At 35.0% G+C, this 21,869-nt stretch overlaps 2 protein-coding genes across 7 annotated transcripts in view; one reads left to right on the forward strand and one right to left on the reverse strand.

Moving 5' to 3' along the window:
* Nucleotides 1-2,804: 2,804 nt before the first annotated feature.
* Nucleotides 2,805-21,869, forward strand: part of LOC137247014 (myb-like protein X) — a 28,965-nt gene continuing 9,900 nt past the window's right edge. The window contains exons 1-5 of one of the 6 annotated variants that reach the window (XR_010951762.1): nt 2,805-3,082; nt 3,153-3,481; nt 8,558-9,908; nt 10,042-10,234; nt 20,356-21,036. Coding sequence is in view for 4 of the 6 variants with exons in the window: in XM_067778082.1 (XP_067634183.1) it covers nt 2,902-3,082; nt 3,153-3,481; nt 8,558-9,908; nt 10,042-10,100 (1,920 nt within the window). In the remaining 2 variants the exon portion in view is untranslated. Of the gene's footprint in view, nt 3,083-3,152; nt 3,482-8,557; nt 9,909-10,041; nt 12,209-20,355; nt 21,037-21,869 lie in introns of those variants that run through there. The other 5 variants (XM_067778094.1, XM_067778100.1, XR_010951761.1 and 2 more) reach the window with 5 other exon arrangements.
* On the reverse strand, nt 17,092-20,040 carry bor (ATPase family AAA domain containing bor). Its single transcript, XM_067778119.1, has 7 exons — nt 19,675-20,040; nt 19,346-19,500; nt 19,166-19,278; nt 18,861-19,067; nt 17,965-18,789; nt 17,696-17,894; nt 17,092-17,633 (listed from the first exon to the last, which is right to left on the reverse strand). The coding sequence occupies exons 1-7, from the start codon at nt 19,880-19,882 to the stop codon at nt 17,568-17,570; spliced, it is 1,773 nt and encodes a 590-aa protein (XP_067634220.1). The 5' UTR covers nt 19,883-20,040; the 3' UTR covers nt 17,092-17,567.

The raw sequence follows: 21,869 nt of genomic DNA on the forward strand, positions 1-21,869 counted from the left end.
TAAGCAGAAATTTTATAATAACAAGTTTAGTGCTGCTTTGAGTTCGAAGGAAACCTGGAAGTCGATTAAACATATTGGTATCGGAAAATCCAAATGTGATATTTCTGTCCTCCCTGATGTAGACATTAATGAGATAAATATAAATTTTGTAAATCTGCCAATCTCAACTGACAATATATGTGCTGATAATTATTGTATTCGCGCTAATTTTGATTTTGGTCCTCTTGAGTTTGCTAGTGTCGATGATTGTGATGTCGTTCAAGCCATTCTTTCAGTAAAGTCTAATGCTATGGGGTTCGATGGTATATGTCCGAAATTTTTAAAAATAATTCTTCCTAAAATCCTTCCTCACTTAACCTACTTGGTTAACTCTGTGCTGACGTCCTGTGTATTTCCCAAATGTTGGAAAGTTGCTAAGGTAATCCCAATCCCCAAGCAAAACAAGGAGTATAGGCCTATAGCTATTCTGCCTTTCCTTTCCAAGGTCGTCGAACGAATTTTGCACTGCCAGATAAATATTTATGTGCAGAATAATAACCTTCCCACAGATTCCCAGTCTGGATTCAGGTCAAATCGTAGCTGTAAAACGGCGCTCCTATCGGTGATAGAGGATATTCGAGAACAAGTTGACAAAAATTTTACTGCTTTCCTGACTCTTCTCGACCATTCAAAAGCGTTTGACTCGGTCGACCACACCGTTCTCTGCAAGAAGCTGGACAACCTATTTAATTTCTCCAACTGTGTAACGGCCCTAATCAGATCGTATTTGGCCGACCGAACTCAGGCAGTAAGTGTTGGTAGCAGAAAGTCTGACTTCGTCAGTGTTTTAAGAGGAGTCCCACAAGGCTCAATCCTTGGTCCCCTGTTATTTGTTTTGTATATAAACGATTTGCCTGGTGTTCTCAAGTATTGTAATATTCACATTTATGCTGACGACGTACAATTGTATATGTGCTGTCCTAGTGATCGTACCAGTTCATGTATTAATAACTTAAATTACGATTTGTGTCAAATTGGTACGTGGGCTTCTATGAACGGCTTATGTCTTAACCCTAAGAAGTCGAAATGTATAGTCATTCATAGAAGGTCACTAGGTAAAAGTGGAATGGAAAATTTAAGTTTAGACAACACAATATTTTACTCCGTTACATATTCGTCTACTAATAGCAAAAGCGTACTTAATACCTACGCTCCTTTATGGTTGTGAGGTTTACTCCAATTGTGACTATGTATGTAATAGGAAACTTAATGTTGTGTATAACAACATTGCTAGATACGTCTATGGGTTGAAAGACTTGACCACGTCTCTCAACATGCTTACAGGTTGCTAAACATTTCTTTCGATAACCTTATTAAACTTAAAACGCTCACTACGCTACATAAATTAATATATATGAAGGAACCTGACTATCTGTATCGGAGGCTAAATTTTCTCCAGTCGTCTAGATCTGTTCTCCTTACCCACTTCAGACATCGTATGCTAATATCTGATCGCCAGTTCTTCATTAATTCCATACGTCTTTGGAACTCGCTCCCTTCTAGACTTAGGCTTATAAGCAATGCTCTGCTCTTCAATAAAGAATTAACAAGTTTCTATAATAACCTAGACAATTAAAATACTGATTCCTTCTAAGCAAATGTACTTTATCATTCCTTTATTTATCTATTTACTATTTATTAAATATATTATTTGTTGTAACCTTTTCTTAGCCATAGTCATTAGCTTTAAGTTTCAAGATTAGATTGTTCCTATTTTATGCCTTTTACCGAGTAGCACTGTAAAATAATTTTTGTCAAATTGTTGTGCTGGGATGAATTGCCTAATAAATACAAATAAATAAAAATATTATTAGGTATTAGGTGTTCACAGGAACTATTGAAATTATTTTATTTTAGAAATTATTAAAAATACATTCGGATTAAAAAAGGCTAGAAAAAGTCACGAAGCTAAACCCAAAATTTCGAGGCTAAAGGCAAAAACAAAAGGCTAAATCTAGCCTCGAAAAGGCTAACCTGGCAACACTGGTCAAAACGCTAAAAAGTAGCCATATTGAACATCCTGTCAGGCAGTTGACAGATAAGATATCACAGTTAGTAATCATTCACAATGGGAGAGAGTGCAGGTTTAAATACGAGATTTGATAAATCTTATACTGTTTTCACACAGAAACTTAATGATCTCATTTCACCTGCTAATGAAATCGTAAATTTTTTGCTTTCACACAGAATTAACTGCTCGATTAGTATGAAGGATGAGACAGACAATCATGGCGGAACGATACAAAGTGGGAGCATGGTGACATACCTACAAACAAAAAAAATTCCATGTACTTGTAAATTCGATGGACAAATGTCAAAATCGTACTGCGCCGGTAGTTGATGTATCAAATCAAATAAAAAAGGTTATAATCAGCTTTTCGATGCGGCCACCTTGTATCGTTCCGCCATGCAGACAATGACATTTGCTTTGAAAACTAAGAAACGGAAACGGAAGCGGAACGCTGCCAACAAAGTTGCATTGTGCTTTTGACTTCATTAGGCATTCGATTAGCTACTAATGAAATAATAATAGATTCGAATTTTGTAGGGAAGATTGAGCTCAATAAGCGTCTTAATGTAGAAAATTGCCTTTATTATTCAATAAGCCGTCTGTGTGAAATTAGTATTATCAGTTAAAGCCCAAAGTGCAGGTGGAAATTTTCGTTGTGCTGCGGCCTTAAATTTAAAAACATTTGTAACAGCCGGCAGCTCTCGAGGTGATTTTTTTATTAAAATGCTAGGTGGCTACATTATTATTATTATTTTGTGTCTATTTTACGAAAGGGATACAAAAATTTTCAAATTAAAAAAATAATTATATAGCTAACAGAAAAGAAGGAAAAAAAAGCTCCCACCAGAAAAATGTCTGGGACACGCTTTGCTCGCACAGGCCGTTGCCGGTTCATTGTGTGCCTGGTTGTGCTGATCTCACTTCTATGCATGGTGGCTATTTATCACAGCTCCCAACAGCAATTGGATGAGGCACGGGAACAACGTTTACGGTGTGAGCGTCAGCAGGAGCAGCTTAATGAACAACTGCAAAGTGATTTTAAAATAAAATTATATTAAAACTCGTTGGTATATGTATGTAAATACATTTTTTGATTTTATAGATTTAGCAGAACAAAAGTACAATCAGCAAAAGACTTTGGAACAGGAGCGTAATGAACAGATGAAAATTCGACATAGCCTTGAGCAAAAACTAAAGGAAGTAAGTGCTCTACGTTCAAATGAGCAAACAGAATTACGTACACGTTATGACAAATTACTACAGGAGCATAAGTTATTGAAAAGTGAACATTACGAACTGGTTACCGAATGTCAGAAGAGTAAAAAGGAGCTTTTAGAAAGCGCCAACGCAATGGAAAAGAAACTACAATCTGCACGATCCGAAGCCGAAAAAGAGAGAAATGTTCTAAATTCTGAAATAGCTCTGTGGCAGGTAAGCAAAGTTAACCAAAGCAAAGAGGATAAATTACCCTGGTCAACAACATTTTTGTACATGGGTCGTGCGTATATTTTTTTATTGCTTTTGCACCCAGAAATAATATGAACATAAAAAAGTTTTTGATTTGGTTTTGTTCGAAAAAAATGAGAAAAACGAAAAACATGAAAATTCATCAAAATTTTACATAGATTTGATTTATTCTAGTATAGTAAAAATCAATTTAAGATTTATTCTTATAAATTTAGTTTTAGAATACAGTTTAAATGTTTAAAAATCCTTTTTCCTGCTTTTCCTGCCATATTCGGTAACATTTTCTCTTATTAACGTCCAAATATAGTCCCCCATCATGCTTTCCGTATACTGGCCTTGGTAGCGTTTCTCAAACTCCATTATATCTTGATGGAATCGCTCCTCGTGTTCTTCTGAATAAGCTCTCATATTATCTTTGAATTTATCCAGATGTGAATGTAACATGTGCATCTTTAGCGACATTCTACATCCGATGGTGGAAAAATTCGTAATCATGCCAGTTATCAGCTCATCATAATTTTCATCCCTATGATTTCCAAGAAAGCCATGAACTACTGCCTTAAAACTGTTCCACGCTAGTTTCTCCTCATTGCTAAGTAGGTCCGGGAAAATATCGCAGTTTATAATTTTTTTTATTTGAGGGCCAACAAAGACTAGCTTTAATTTTCGCCTCTGACAGCTTTGAAAAAAAAGGCTGCAAATATTTGAAAGCTTTAGACTCAATATTAAGGGCCTTCACAAATTGTTTAATAAGACCCAATTTAATATGCAATGGCGGCATCAATATATTTTTAGGATCGACAATTGCTTCATGTTGAATATTAAATCTTCCCACTCCATACTCAGTACGTTCAGGCCAATGTTGTTGGCGATAGTGGGCGGCATCATTTCTGCTATCTCATAGGCAAAGATAACAGGAGTGTTTGGTATATCCACCTTGAATTCCAGTAAAAAAAAACGAACCATCTTGAAGTCTCCAATAACTTCCCTTTTGTATTCCGTATATTTTATTGCAGTTAATAGCATTTTAATACTGTCATAAAATTCTTTGAGATGTATGGAATGTGCCCGTGGAATAGATGGAAATTTGTTCCCATTGTGTAAAAGAACTGCTTTTAGACTTTTTGTTGAGCTGTCGATAAAGAGGCTCCATTCATTTGTATCACAAGGAATACCAATTGCTTCAAATAAACCTTTCACGTCATAGCAAAAACAGAGTCCATCTTCCTTACTGTAGAAACAAGAAAATTCTTCATGACGCTTTCTTTGCCGAGATATTCGAACATCAGAAGTAAGTAAATTGCTATGTACTCCACCCCAAAGTCATACTCTTCCAAATCTAACTTGATTCTAGTTAATTTAGATGAAGGGTTTTTCATTGAGAATAAATACGTTAAAGATCGATGATCCGTCATAATATCTATTCGTGACAGAGCGTCTGCCACGTAATTTTATTTTCTGGCTATGTACTCCACCCCAAAGTCATACTCTTCCAAATCTAACCTGATACTAGTTAATTTAGATGAAGGGTTTTTCATTGAGAATAAATACGTCATAATATCTATTCGTGACAGAGCATCTGCCACGTAATTTTCTTTTCTGGCTATGTACTCCACCCCAAAGTCATACTCTTCCAAATATAAGCTGATTCTAGTTAATTTAGATGAAGGGTTTTTCATTGAGAATAAATACGTTAAAGATCGATGATCCGTTTACACTGTGAATTTTCTGCCATAAACATATGGTCTAAAATATATAATTGCCCAATGTATGGCCGCCAATTCTTTTTCGATCGTAGCTTTATTAATTTCGCATTTTGTAAATGATCTTGAGGCATAAGCAATGGGTAATTGTTTTCCTTCATATTCTTGGCTTAGCACAGCACCGCAAGAATAACCACTTGCGTCGGTTGTAATAAAGAACTCTCTATCAAAATTGGGATATTGTAGGATATTTGGACTAACTAATGCTTTTTTTAGGTAGTTAAAAGATTTGTCGCAGTAGTCTGTCCAATTGAAAATTACATTTTTCTTACTAAGTCTTGTTAGAATCCTGGCGTATTCCGCGAAATTTGGTATGAATCTTCTATAATAATTACAAAATGCGACAAATCTTTTTGCTTCATCGGCATTTTTGGGAGTTGGGTAATTTTGAACAATTTTAAATTTATTTGTGTCTGGTAAAATTCCAGTACTTGTTCATTTATGTCCAAGATAAGTAACTTCTTGACTACGACTAAATCGTCCATGTATAAGAATGCTTGTGATGGTTTTAGACCTGCGAAAGCCAATGTCATCATCCTCTGGAATGAGTTTGGAGCTACTTTGAGGCCATGAGGTAATCTTTTGAAACGATAAGTACCGTTATCTGCCGTAAAGGATGTGACATCCCTTGACTCTGGGCTCAGTTCTATTTGGTGAAATCCTGACATTAAATCTAGGCATGAGAAATATTTCGCTCTTCCTAATTGATCTAGAATGTCATCTATTCTAGGCAAAGGGAATTTATCAGCTGTCAATTTTTTATTTATTTGGCGGAAAGTTTTTTATGTTTATTATGTTAAGCATTCCATTTTATTATTTCTAATTTTTCTTACAAAATTTTCTGAAATTTTTTTCAAATGATGAATAGTTACAGTTTATTTTTTCTTGTTTAATTATTAAAAGTTAATTCCTATGCTATTTTCTTTTTTTTTTTTCATTTTGTTTTCTATGCCATTTTGGGCTTAAAAAACAAATTTTCTATTTTGGAGAAACATCAGTAAACATTTCAAAAAATTTTTTTCACATTTAAGGAGTTTTATGAAAACGACCTAAGCACTTTACTTTGATTTTGTATGTCCTCTTTTGTGTTTGCTATCTCATAGGCAAAGATAACAGGAGTGTTTGGTATATCCACCTTGAATTCCAGAAAAAAAAAAAAAAACGAACCATCTTGAAGTCTCCAATAACTTCCCTTTTGTATTCCGTATATTTTATTGCAGTTAATAGCATTTTAATACTGTCATAATTTTCCTTGAGATGTATGGAATGTGCCCGTGGAATAGATGGAAATTTGTTCCCATTGTGTAATAGAACTGCTTTTAGACTTTTTGTTGAGCTGTCGATAAAGAGGCTCCATTCATTTGTATCACAAGGAATACCAATTGCTTCAAATAAACCTTTCACGTCATAGCAAAAACAGAGTCCATCTTCCTTACTGTAGAAACAAGAAAATTCTTCATGACGCTTTCTTTGCCGAGATATTCGAACATCAGAAGTAAGTAAATTTCGTTGTTTAAGCCCCGATGCTAATAACTCTGCTTTGTCTTTTGATAGATTTAAGTCTCTTATTAGTCATTGAGATCTTCAGAGTTGATGAGATGTGGTATTCCTGGTTCAAATTGAGGAACATATTCGGAATGTACGGATGCAGATGAACTCGGTGTTTGAAAGCTGCTTTGTGGGAATAGTTGCTTTTCCAACACAGGTGGATCAGGTACAGGATTATGTTCCGAATTTGGTACTGGAGCGGATGTCGAGGGTAGTTCCGGATATATTGTTTTCCTTAAAAGTTTCCCTTTCAGTGGTGTCACCACACAAAAATAGCAATCAGTGGCACGATTACTCGGTTCCCTCCAAATCCTCGGCACTGCGAACTTCATGGCTCTTTTATCACCCTGGTACCAAACTATAATAAAACGTAAAGCATTTCATAACAATTGGCGGTCACCGTGGCGTGATGGTAGCGTGCTCCGCCTACCACACCGTATGCCCTGGGTTCACACCCCGAGCAAAGCAACATCAAAATTTTTTTATTTTATAACAATTTCAGTTATTATGCAATTATATATATGTAGATATATGTATATATATATGAAACAGTTAGTACAATAAAAAGAGAAAATAAACTTACGCTCCAGAATGCTTCTGCAAGAGTTACATGAAACATGTGGAGCCCATTTTTTGTCCTGGTTTTTAACAGGTAGACCGAAGTAGGCTAGGTAGGTCTCGCAAATCCTTGTGTTTTTAGTTAAATCAAACTTTTTTTCTCTTCTTTTAATACATTCGTCACATATATAGCAAAACGAATTAGCCGCTCGTTTACAACTTCTCGAAGGCATCATTCCTCTGTGATATGCAAAAACATAGTGTCGCCCACAACGAGTAACCCAAGAAACTACAGCTTCTTAAAAAAAATTTTACTTTCAAAAACGCTATCAGGTAGCTGGCATGCCCTATTGCTAGGCCTGCCAATCCGTCAGTAAAAGTTTCGATGAGTTTCTTAATATGTACTTAACGAATTGCCAAATCTACCTAAAATCGTGTGTATCTGGGACCTTTTATCTCCTTTTTACTGTTTCTCAACCAAATTTTTTTGTTTTTTTTTTTTAAGCTGAGTATGTTGTGCTTTAAGTAGATCTTTTTTTGATGCATCGCTGCATCAGGTAGCTACCCGCCGCCCTCTATCGACCGAAATAGCGCGAAAGGACCTACATTAGCCTGGTGCAAAAATGCAAAATTTTCAAATCGCTATAACTTTTACAAAACCAAATATTTTTGATTCGTAATTGCATTTTTTTTTTATAGAATTGAACATAGAATCCGAATATATAGGGCAAAACACATGTACAAATTTTTTTTGTTGACCTGTGTTATATTAGGTAAAAAAATTACCCTGGGTGGGTCCAACAACGGTTTGGAGACCAAACTATATCCGCGCAAAACACTGATGTTCACAATTTTATTTGTGGGTACAACAACATTACAACAACCACATGAAAATCGCCAACTTCAACTGCAAATATCTCCGGACAGAGATACAATTTTTGTTTTCCCCCTTCTGATTATTGTTGTCGAGGTCAAGACGCGTCGTTTGACACCTCTCGATATTTTTGAACGCGTATTAGCAGTCGACCCCTCAACTAGACTTTTACCTTAATTTATCCTCTTTAACATGAATTAATACATTTTTTAATGTCAAAAAAAAAAAAAAAAAAAAAAAAACAAAATATTTAAATTGTATATTAACAAAAATTCGGAAAAAATCAAATAATTTCAGGGAAAATATAATACCTTGGCTGCCGAAAAAGAACGTCTTGAGGGGAAATCTGAATTGCAAATCAACAACTTTGAACATATAATTGCTGATTATCAACAACATTGTGACTATAAACCAGATAACACAATCATAATTAAAAAAATATTTAATCCACCAAATAAAGCACAAATTACGAGCCCCCAGTCGCGTCTTGATAAGTCTTTTAAAGAACAAGTACCCGTGAGTCCCGGTCTATATCACATCGACATAAAGCTAACTAACAAAACTCAAGAAATCTCTGCGCCACTGACTAACAAAACGGCTTCAGCTACTAACAGTTCAAATATATATACTAAAGAGAACAGTAATGGTAGAGATAAGCAAAAAGCAAATGAAAATGATAATTTAGTTTTAAAGGCTGGTAGTGATATAGTTGCTGGCAATATTGGGGTAGATGGTGTTGGTGGATTTTTACCTTATCTTTCACGTACTGATCGTAGCTTAATACTAAATTCCGTTGAAAATTTTCAGATTTTACCAAAGCCAATTGAGAAAATTGTTGAATCCAATGATGGCGATATTAATTATTTTCCCCAAGTACGGCAACCGATTACCAATCAATCGATAGTGTCGGCTGGCGGCAGTAAAATATCACCATTGAGCTCACCGCGAAAGATGGCCACAACTACGTCATCAAAATTAGAGCAATTTAATTTAGAAGCGAGTGCACCAATTAAACAAATCAATACTTCTTCGACTACAAGCAGCGGAATGCCGCCATTGCCTTTACCACCTAATGTACGAAAGCTTCCTGATAATGTAGCACCTATACCGGCAAATTTCGATGAATTATTAAATGAAGACCGAAATGCTAACCGGAACGCCGACGCTCTAAAGAAATCCGATGGGCATGCAGCAGGTGTGTCACAAAAAAATGACAACGATGATGATGCCAATAATAATCGTTATGCGAACGCTATTAACGATATGGAACCGAAAGCCTCTCATAAAGAGCCCGTTGTTCTTGCTGCGTTGGCAAATGCTGCTAACGAAGATTCTGGGGCTCATGAAATCAAAGACAATGATTTCATAAACGATCCAAATTTTAACTTACCAGCTGATGAAGATAAACATTTCTTTGATGGTGGTGGTAAAAATGAAGCGGCTGGTGGCAATGCTGATGAAAAACCTAAAAATGATGCCAATGACGATGTTGAAGGCCTTCCAGGTGCGGTAGACGCAGGTGATATAGCTGTTAAAAACAATAACTTACTGGATACTAATAACTTAAACAACGAAGTTGCTGGTGATCAAGGCAAAGAATTTCCAGACGAACTACGCTTAGAAGAAAATAACGAAGAAGATGAGGATGGTAATTAAAAATAAGATACATATATCACACATCTTTTTATTTTATTTTTTGGCTGCATATATCTTCGATAATGCTGTTGTGTTTTTCTTTTTTTTTTATATTTCATTTATAATATTGCATTTTTCATTTGTAGAAGATGATTACTCCAATCCAGCAGCACGTCAGCAAGGCGAACAAGCAATAAGAAATTAAATATACGTTGGACTTTGAACTCAGAAAACGAAATTTGCAGACCGTTGTATATGAACTAATCACCAATTGGGCATGCTGAGACCATGAGACATAAAGTTCCAATACATGCCACAACAATATTTATAGGTACATATGTAAGTACTCACCATTGCTACCACCCAGTTACATCCAATTATGTACATTGAGGTGCGGCAAGTTTTATCATCTAGAGATTAGAAATTAAAATGATAGAGCTGATATTATAATGCTAAAAGCCACAATATTCTATGAAAATATCAGTTCTTAGTCGTAGACTTACATATTTCCTAAGCAGTTTAACTGAACTCTTACTAATTAATACTTTTATTCAAAGACCGAGTTATTTTATATTGCCATTTCTTCAACCGATTCAACATCAAATTAATGTATTAATATGCAACATAATTTCATATAGACTTTAACTCAGTTTTCATAAACTAAAAAGCAAATTAACCACGCAAACCCACTTTGTGGATATCATTTATGAGAGACAGTTATATTCTATAATTTTTTTTCTGTGGTTTTAACTTTTCGAAAATCATAGGAAATTACCATAATGCAAAAATAAAGGTGATGTCAACAACGAACCTTTTTCGCCAGTTCTTTTTGCCAATATTTACTTGTATTACAAACGTAATAAATTTGCTTAATTTTTCGTACAAATTTCTTTAAAAAAATTTGCTTTCTGCAAAATTTTTTCTATATTCTTTTGGTGAATACAAAGTTATTTTAACGTTTTGTCTTAAAAGTTCTGGTAGCGGCTCATTTGTTTATTCGGGTGTTTGGGGCGTGGAACATGTCGATTTGATGTGAAATTTTTTTTATTAGTTTTGTTAATAGGGCTGATAACTTACACATTTACCCGAAATTAACTTGAGAACTAACATTTGACATCGTCGGTCCCATGTAAGATAAAACGTTTCATTATTCCCGTGGAAAAGTAACACCAGCACGTTTCAGTTGTTCACGTGAAACGTGTTAGCTCGTAATGGGAGTTTGAACCGTGCTAGTTTTCGCTCGGAACGGTGATGTGTAATTTTCACAGTTCATTTCAAATATTTAATGTAGTTGAGAGATTTTTCGATGTCAACTGTTTGGGAGATATACTAGTTTTTTCAAGCTGAGAAATAACAAACTTCTGAAGTCTTAAGTGATGTTAATGAACAGGCCAGCAAAGCATTATTAATAGAGCAAGAGCCCGTGACTGCCAGACCTTCGTCATTTTATAAATGTTGAAATTTCGTCAGTGCATACTTTCAACTGAAGCAGGATCGTTTGTCTATTATAAAACTTGAGTCATAGTGGCTTTAACAGATATCGTGCAAATATTTTGCAGAAAAATATACCTTTATTTCGTCATTTTATAAAGACTGATTTTTATATATGGTCTTCGTTACGATATAAGAAACCACTAGCCTCATTGCCAGATACTTTCCATAGTGGCTTTGATTAGCCAGACACTTTTAATCCTTCTAAACTTCAAAGAACATCGAAGCAATTTTATATTGAAATTCGAATAAAAAATCTTAAAAAAAAAAACTTTTGAAATTGTGTTTGCCATAAAAAACTTTCAGCTTTCATTTTATGAAAAATTACAGTTTTGCATTACAAAAAAAATATCTCATAGTTTATCATAAAAAGTTTTTTTAGTTCTGTCTACTGATCTTTTTCTGTGCCGGTATCAATCGGGAATTGACTTAGTGTGAAAAGCATCCTTGTGCCCTATTATACTTGTATTACTCGATTAACCGGTTCCCCATTACCCGAGTGGCCGGGTATCGTCAGCCCTAGTAAAAACTAAGATATAGATTACTGAAATTTCGTTCAGTAAGCGGCCAATCTTTACAACAAATACATCTTATTTTATAAATAGTTCGTAGTCAAATTTAAGTTAAGATTGTATTATTAAAATTATTTTTATTTTTTTATAAAAAGCGAGATACAAATGTGGGGGCGTTTATTAGAATATCTCTAATTTGGCACTGAAAATAAATTAAAAATTTAACATAACTCCTGTGTGTAATGTAGTTGTCAATATTCATATTCTAAATTAAATATAATAAATTAAATTTACTTTATTTATCCTAAAACGTATTTACCTCTTCATAAATATTTCCCACTTTCAAGAATAACATTGAACGGAACGTGTAAAATATGTTTTTAGGTTATTCTTGATTTGGTAGAAAAAAAAAACTATTTTTATTATTTTCAGCATATATTTTATAAGAAAGTTACTTTCATTCATTATTTCCGGCAAATTCGAATAAGATCAGTGCTTAATATCACCCGAAATAGTATTGCAGAACAGCCTCGTTAAAATTTCCTTTATTTCCCTGTTATTAATCTTGTGGTCGCCAGATGAACATGTATACTTTTCTTTGGAATGTCTAAAAATCTAAAAAAAGACTTGAGTTTTTCCAAAGCACGAATCTATCAGGCAAGAAAAATAATTTTTTCCTATCTGATTTATAATGATGCTAAAAAATAAAGCTACATTAGTTGCTGTTGTTGTTGTAGCGATAAGGTTGCTCCCCGAAGGCTTTGGGGAGTGTTATCGATGTGATGGTCCTTTGCCGGATACAGATCCGGTACGCTCCGGTAACACAGCACCATTAAGGTGCTAGCCCGACCATCTCGGGAACGATTCATGTGTCCACATTAAACCTTCAGACCATCCCTCCCTTCCCTCCCTTTATATTTATTGTAATACCGTCAATGAAACAACGTTTCTTACAGACTACTAACAACAAGTACATACATTTTTATATAAAAATACAAGTATATTACATACTAAACTTAAGAAGTTAATATGCTAAGCATTTAAAACAAGTTTAAAGATTTATAGATAACGAGCGAAAAAGATTTGCGAAAGCTTCAGTGGTCATTGAAAAATCAATGACGATTGTTTGAGACAAAATATTAAATTCTCGCATAGATCTTGCAAGAGGAGCATTGCTGGCGAAATTAGTTTTAACCTTTTTGCAGTAAAAAGGGTAAGTGACTCGGAGGTTACGCCTAGGAACATTAAAGGTAATCCTTTCCATTAGAGTAGGGCAATCAAGGATCCCTTGAATAATATTGAATATAAAAGTCATCGACAACATAGACCTACGACTATCCAAAGATTGTAGGTCAATAAGCATGAGACGCGAAGCATACGAAGGGACAGCATCGTCGAATTTTAAGGTTCTTAGAGCGAATTAAGAAACACCTCTGAATACGTTCTATTATTTTAATAGAAACTTGGCTGTAGGGCCTCCATATGAAAACTGCGTACTCAAGACGCGAGCGTACAAATGTTATATATAACATTTTCAGAGTGTAAGGGTCAGAAAACTTAGTGGAATTCCGACGGATAAAACCAAGTACTGAGTAGGACTTTGCAATGATGAAGTCAACATGATTATTAAAGTTCAACTTCGGGTCAAAGATAACCCCAAGATCTTTTACTTCAGTCACATTGCGCAGGAAAGTGTTCGAAATGCTATAGTTCGTAATACAAACATTCATAATTTTAGCAAACGTCATCTTAAAGCATTTTTTAATATTTGAAGGGAATCTATAACGTAGACACCACGAATGAACAGCGTCAATATCACGTTGAAATTTAGCTTCATCAGAAGTATCCCTGACTACCGCGAAAATTTTGAGATCATCTGCATACAGTAAATAATTTGCAAATAAAAAGCAACTACTTATGTCGTTGATGAAAAGATACGGTCAACCATGGCTCGTTACTGAAAAGAACAAATAGTAGAGGGCCTAGAACGCTTCCTTGCGGGACACCGGATGAAGCAATGAAAGGTTCTGACGAAACACCATCGATAGTAACAACACAGCGTCTATTAGAGAGGTATGATTGTATCCATTTCAAAAAGCAGGAATGGAAACCCATATGAGCAAGCTTTCCAAGTAGTACTCTGTGACAAACTTTGTCAAAGGCCTTCGAGAATTCTGTATATACGCAATCAACCTGGAATCCAGCTGAGAAAGCAGTATGAGAGTAATCTACAAATACAGCTAACTTTGTGGCTGTGGATCGCCCAGACACAAACCCATGTTGATTTTGGCAAATAAGAGATTTGGTTGCAAAATACAGTTTGTCTTTTACAATGCACTCAAAAAGCTTAGAAATGGTAGAGAGTTTTGAGATAGGTCTATAATTGCGAACATCGTTTTTCTTACCTGATTTTAAGATTGGGATTATGTGAGCAACTTTCCAATCATTAATGAAGGTTCCTGAAGGAAGAGATTTATTGAAAATAATTTTCAATGGTGCAATTAGAGCAGGACTTTTTTTTAAAAGGAGTGCCGCCAGGCCGAGACGGCTTAAGTGTGGCAAGCCCTTTGGCAATGTCTTCTGAAGATAGGGTAAGAGACCCAAAATTAAGGTGTGAGAAATTTGAAGAAAAGCTTGATGAGGGGACATCATTTTCAGTAGTAAAATTAGACTTAAAAAAGTTAGCAAACAGATTAGCTACATCATTGGGCCCATCAGCGAACTGATCATCAAGAAACACTGACTTTGGAATAAAAGAACGTGATCTTTTTGATTTGATAAACGTCCAAAAATATTTCGGATTACTTTTAATACTCCACTCGGAACCGCGAATGAATTTATTGTACAGATATTTATCTAGGCGATTGAACTCGACAGCAAAGTTTTTATATTTATAATAAAAAGATATATTATTAGTGAAATTTGTTTCTTAGGTTTTTAAGCTTTTTTAATTCTTTTGTGTACCATGGAATACTATGTGGTCGCTTCTTTTTAATGGATATATTATTCATACAGAACTAATGCATAAATGCTTTGAAGCTGGAAAAGCACTCATCGATACTTGAATTTGCTATTAGAGCAGTCCAGTTAACATCCAATAATAAACTATTGAGAATCACAAAATCACAGGTATCATATTTGTAAATGATTTTATCATTAGTATTTAGAAAAGTCGGAAGGTATTCATAAGACTCAACGCTTAGAGTTATGGCCTTATGATGTTTATCACATTGACTCATGGGCGACATGCACTCAGAAATAACGTAGTTAATATTATCAGTCACAAATATGAGATCTAAGATTTTGCCTAGCTCGTTAAAAAATAAATTGATTTGCTTCAAATTAACACTTAAAATACAATCTATATGATAAGTCTCGCGAGAGGCTGTTACATTAGATGGCATGAGACAAGAGTTACAAGCACTATCAGTCCAGCGGACGTTACTCAAGTTAAAATCACCTAAAATACATAAGTTATCATCTAATACATTGTTTTCGATAAGCGATGTGATATTGTCAGCATGCATTTTATAAAGTTCATAATCACTACTAGGAGGAATGTATGAAGCTAAGATATAGAGCGATCCGGATCTGGAAGAGCCTTTTAGGCAGACACATAGCTGGTCAATCAAAGATTCGTCATTTAATAGAGTTATTAAGCAGGCACGGTACTTGCATTTCATCGCAGGCGTTTAAATCGAAGAATTCACCATCGAAAAAATCAAGAGTTCAGCCACGTCTCGACTATGACAATAATATCAAAGTCCATTTGGGCGCTGAATGAGTTAACAATGTGGGATTTAGTTCTTAAGCCGGAAATATTTTGAAAGTAGATCTTAAGACCAGAAAAAGCGATAGAGGACGTAGGACTTTGTAAATTAGGAAAATCTCTACCAGCTAGGTTTTCTCTGCTCCCAGCCCTGGCTTTTGGAAAAAAGGCTTGATCCATATCAAAGTCCATTTGGGCGCTGAATGAGTTAACAATATGGGATTTAGTTCTTAAACCGGAAATATTTTGAAAGTAGATCTTAAGACCAGAAGAAGCGATAGAGGACGTAGGACGTTGTAAATTAGTAAAATCTCTACCAGCTAGGTTTTCTCTGCTCCCAGCCCTGGCTTTTGGAAAAAAGGCTTGATCCTGACATTAAGCCATAGTGACTCATTAAGGACCATAGCGACATAATCTGTTGGTACGCCAAGTTTAAAATTGAAAAACTTTCGCTCAGTATTTTCGTGTTCACCTTTTCTAAGAAGTTTGAAACACATTAGCTCCTCCACACTAATGTCAGTTTTCTGAGAGACGTATTTAATAATATCATCCTTAGTAACAGAAGATGCGAGAGAAGATAAATGAAGCCAAGATTTGCCAACAGCAACATTAAGATCATTACAACACCTGACTTATTTTGCTTTCGGTTATTCACTTGTCTTCTCCTAGAGTACGTTGGTTTGTTGTTGTTGGACCCATCACTTACATTATTCACATTTTCATTAGATATTGAGTTTTTGTTATTCAGCGAGGTAGCGAGTGCAGTATCAATACTTTGTTGATTACGAATAGGAGTAGGCAAAATAGGCGATAACCCATTAGAAGAGGCTTGATACTCAGTAGGTTCAGCTAAAGCGACGCCAGCAGTAGCACAATGGTATGGCACATAGGTGCTGCCGCGCTATTGTCAACTGTATGTAGTTGGTCCAGCTGAGCGCGCTTAGGCTGAGATGATGTGGGAGAGGGTTCATTACCTTTTTTTGCGAGCGCGTGACGATTGTGTCAGCACACTTTTCAACAATAGAGGGAGTGAGATTTGCACTAACACTATTAACACCCACCAAAACTTTTTTGATTTCTCTCAAAGATGAAACGACTTCGTCAAGTTTGGATATGTAGAAAGGTAGAGTTTTGTTAACACAAACGTCACAACTATACAAAATGTTTGCATTTGATTTTAAAAGTTTTACATAGTTCGAGTTTAATTTTGCACATTTTAAATGCACTTGTTGACAACAAATATTACAGGAGATACCGGTATCCTCCAAGAGTTTATTGTCATAAATTATGCACTTAGCCATAGCAAAATAAGAAGAAAATAAAAAGAGTTGTGCGAGCGAATTGAAACACGTCTGTACGCAAATATGAATCTGTCTAAGGACTGAAACGATCCCATTTTATAACCCTCCAAGAAAATAGTCATATTACCATTCATATCATAAAATGCGTACATATATTTCAACTTTCGTAGCATAAATTTTTAATATTAATACTCTAATGTTTTGAAACAAAAATGTCAAAAAGTCAAAAGCAGGATCACCACATAATGTCACAAGTAGAAGTTTAATATAAATTTCCGTTAGTCTTGAAAGTCATTTAGGTGGCATAACCCTTAAACAAACATATGCATCTACATCCGTCTATGTGTGCCTAACATCATCACCTTCAGGTACAAATTTAAATGCAAGAAAATTTTGTTTATGCCCCTTAAAATGTTGTGTGAAGTTAGTTTCCATATAAGTGGACATTGCTGTTAAGCTGAAACTTAATGGACAATAAAATAACTAAAATTAAATATAATTAAACGCCCAATCCACTGCACTCTACCACCAATTGGATAAAAATTTGTATAGGGTAGTATTTGGAAATCAAATTTGATTTATACCAGTAACTAACTATATTATGTGCCTTTTCCACCACTTATAGATTTGTGATCACTGCGCTCTTGTTCTGATAACCAAGCCATCTGTAAATAGTATTAAATACTTAATGCAAACTCTAGTTGAATGCACATCATGAATTAATAACCTTTTGCTTGTGTTGATGAGCAGCAGCATGACAACGATCTAAAACCATTTTCTCTGTCAACACGCCATCTTCGGATGCATAAACTGCAGCTTGCCAAGAAACACCCAATTTCGATATTTCTCGACCTGACATTCCCTCGCAAATCTTTGCCATTGCTGTACATGTAGCACCATAGTCAAATTGGTCCAATTTGAAACGTCTATTTAGAATTAATATATTTCAAGTACTTAGCATTTAGTATTTATATGTTTACAAAGGCCAATACTCACTTGTGTCCCTGCGAAGCTGGTTGCAATACGTATTTGTCAAAATATAATCGCAACAAACGTTCACGCTCTTCTAAACCAGGCAATGAAAATTCGACCATCTCATCTAGACGATCGTTTATAGCATAATCAAACTGTTCTGGCGTGTTGGAAGCTAAAACCAACATAAATTTGGAATTTTGTTCAGATGTTCGATATAGAAAAGCATTTAGAGCTGCACGCAAATCCTCAGAAATGTGTTCGGATGAACGTTTACGTAAGAATGCATCAGCTTCATCAACAAACAATAACAGACCACGACGACTAGTCTGTGACCAATCGAACACTTTATGTATGGCTGTAACACCTTCTTTTCCCATAGGTGCAACATCACCACCAGTCATTATGGCATAATCCATTCCAGAGTGTGCAGCTAAACGTTTGGCAAACATAGTTTTGCCAGTACCAGGAGGACCATGCATCAATACATTACGGTACATGCCTTTATTTAAGCGTGTATTCTTTGTCGCAATAGCAATATCACGTAAACGTTCCTCTAGTTTGGGATTTAAGATTACTCCTTTTAAGGCATCTGCTGGTTTCGACCGTAACTTTTGTACATACTTAATTGGATGTTGTATGGCATCAAGGAAGGCGAAGCGCGATGTCTCACCAACCAATGTCGGTTTACCAATACGAGCTTCGACGTAGCGTGATGTTACTCCAGTTGCTCCTTTTGCAGCATAAACACCTAATGCCAGTAACGATAAACCTCCTGCTGCAGTTAAAACTTTATCCCAATCAGTAAGCATGGCTTCAGCACCAGCACCAATCACAGATCCAGCAGTTCTAAAAGAAGAAAGGAATTATTACTACAATGTGTTGAATTAAGTATTTTATATTAAATTATGCAAGTTTACCGAATTCCTTCCAGGACAGTTTTTCGATGCTCCTGAGCTTTTAAACGTATTTGCTCAAGATTTATATCCCGGTTTTCCCGATCCACTTTGGCTTTGATTCTCATTTCATGTTCAAGCAATTTGAGACGATTCTTCTCCTTCATCTCAATTTCATGTTCAATGGTTTGGCGACGCATAGCTTCTTGACGAGCTACACTCTCCTCTTGCCTGTCGACAATAAATTCATTAATAAAAATACGTCTATTCAAAAAAAAAAAAAAAAAAAAAAAAAAAAAAAAAAAAAATAGCTGTAATAGTTTACTTACTTTCTTAAATTTTCCTCCTGTACTCGCTGTTGCTGTGCCAATTGATCTTCATAGCGCTTTCGTGATAACTGATCCTGATACTGAGCCCGTAGCTGCTGTTGTTTGGTTTCTTCCTACACGGAAATGTAAGGTATAATCATGGTCATAGGGGAATAATAAAAAATATTAATTTCAACGTACCACTAATGTTTTACGTCGTTCTTCATGATCAATGCGTTTCTGTTCCACTTTTGCTTGTTCAATATGTGCTTCGTATTCTTTGATCTTAAGCTGATATTCTTGCTGTCTTGTTGATTCTTGCATCTTTGACAATTCCAATGCTTCCCTGGCATGTTCTGTTAAGGATTTATTTGAAATTACAAAATGTATATGAGCTTAATACATGCGTATGTAGTTATAAAACTACATATATTTTACCTATTATCAAGCATTTGAAACAAGAGTTGTGGTTATGCAACTCACATACATATGTAAAAAGAATAATTAATTCAATGAATGAATTAACTCACTTGAACGTTCCAACTGACGAGCTGCTTCAGCAGCACGCTCTAAAGCCGAAGAATCGAAACGGTATGCTTCCATAACTTTACGCTCCGCTTTACTTAGTTCAGCATCTCCACTGCGTTGGCCAGCAATTTTACTATCCGGATCGTCACCATCCCCACTTAATTGTTCTTGTGGTTGTTGAGGTCTATTTCTACCGAGTAACCAAGACATTTTTCAGAAATAACTCACTTTTAATAGGAATAGTCCGGAAAATCGGATCCTCCTCCTAGGTTTGCACAAAGATGGGCGAAAAAGAATCAAAAACGTGATGACTTAAGCGAATTTGTCATTTTTCATTAATCTCGCCTGAGAAACGATCAGCTGTTCAAAATGTCTATTGTCAATGCCTCTTTGATGCGAAATATAAACATTTATGCCCTGTTTCGAGATAAGATATAAACTCTATTTAAAGTTGACTAAAATTTAACCTTGCCACTTTGTTCCATAACATGAAATTTTGTTGCTCATCTCAGTTTGTATTTATTTGAAAATTTGTTCGTAGCACAACAATTTGACAAATTATTTTACAGTGCTAGTCATGAATAGCATGATCTATATAAATTTACCATTAATAATAATAAATTAAATTTATTTAATTAAATTAAATATTAAAAATAATAAGTAAAGGTTATTGTTTACTTTAGGGTACAACTGCTAAAACTAGTCAAAAAATATCGGAAGAGGTGTCAAAAGACGTGTATTGATCCCAGGACCGCGAAAACTATATCCGCGAAAACAACTTTTACCCACAGTTTTTCTTGTGGGTACCTCAAAATCATCAAATTTTACAAGAACCACATGAAAATTTTCAATTTTGTTTGCAAATATCTCCAAAAAGAAATAAAATTTTGAATTTCCCTAAAGTAAACAATTACCTAAGTAAATATGTAACTATATCTAAATCTTAAAACTGAAGAAAAGTAATTAATAAAAGATAGTAGCAGTGATGATAAACATTGGCTGATTTAAGATAGATAGTGCTTGTTTGCAAAGAAGACACAAGGAAAGGAAAAGGGTGTTAGAAGTGAACATTTTAACATTGATTTATTAAGTACATTTCCATTAGTAAAAATATAGTAAGCGCAAATAGTTAACATCCAGCTTAAGAGCCATTAAAAAGGACGTTAGCTCTTTTTTGAAGTGCAGAGCATTACTTAAAAGTCTGAGGCTTGTGGGTAGGGAGTTCCAAAGACGTATTACAGTAACGAAGAATTGGCGTTCATAAGCTGCCAACTTTAACTGTAGTTTTTAAAATCAATGTAAATGTGAACAAAGAATGCTTGTCATGCCGTGGTTTTGATCCGGTGCCAAATAAAAAATTCAAAGTTAAAAAAAATTGTAAAATTATCATGGCTGTCAAATTTTATGTTTTGTTTTGACCAATGCAGCAAACAACTACTTGGTGCTGCTGTGTCTCCAAGCTAGATAAGGGGGCATCTCTGTTAGTCCTGTTTTAAGATCCCATGTTCATATTCATATTCATATTTATTGAGTCAATGGCAGAAACCTTACTGACTAGATTTACAAGTTTGCAAATTAACTTAAAACTAAGCAACTAAAATTAATTAATTCAAGGATGAGATAAATTTTCTCGATAGTAAGACTCAATCCGTAACTTAAACAAAGGCCTGGGCATTGCAAAGTCAAGATTTAACATTCTGGAAATTTTATTACGCTCTTCGAGACCTCTTTGAGAGGGGCAAAGCTAAGGTAATTGGTTCTCAGAACTTCACCATAGAATATATTATGAGAGCGTAGAGATCTACTAGGAACTAGAAAATTTAACTGCTCCAACAGAGCTGAGCAATCAATAGTATCAGAGATAATATCGTAAATAAACATTAAATGTTGTACTGAGCGTCTGACATGCAGTGGCATAACATTTATAAGCATGCACCTGTTTATATAAGGTGGTAGGGGATTAACAAAATGAAGGGGTAGGAGGGCGAATCGAATGAATTTACGTTGAACCCTTTCAATTCTAGCAGAGTAAGTGCTGTAAATGGGATTCCATATGATAGAGGCGTACTCTAATTTAGATCGCACTAATGAATTATACAATATACTCCTAGTGTATGGGTCCTTAAAATCCTTCGCATAACGCCGTAAAAACGCTAAATTAGCATACGCTTTTGGTATAAGATAGTTAACATGGTTA

Source organism: Eurosta solidaginis, chromosome 1 (genome assembly GCF_040869045.1).
Source record: "Eurosta solidaginis isolate ZX-2024a chromosome 1, ASM4086904v1, whole genome shotgun sequence".
NCBI classification, from domain to species: Eukaryota; Metazoa; Arthropoda; class Insecta; order Diptera; family Tephritidae; genus Eurosta; species Eurosta solidaginis.

Excerpts from the sequence above, each read along its gene's own strand:
- bor (XM_067778119.1), bottom strand. The coding sequence starts at position 19,882 with ATGTCTTGGTTACTCGGTAGAAATAGACCTCAACAACCACAAGAACAA. Across the intron at positions 19,068-19,165 it reads CAGGAGGAAAATTTAAGAAA|GCAAGAGGAGAGTGTAGCTC; the intron begins GTAAGTAAACTA and ends TATTGTCGACAG. Across the intron at positions 17,895-17,964 it reads CCAGCTTCGCAGGGACACAA|ACGTTTCAAATTGGACCAAT; the intron begins GTGAGTATTGGC and ends AATTCTAAATAG.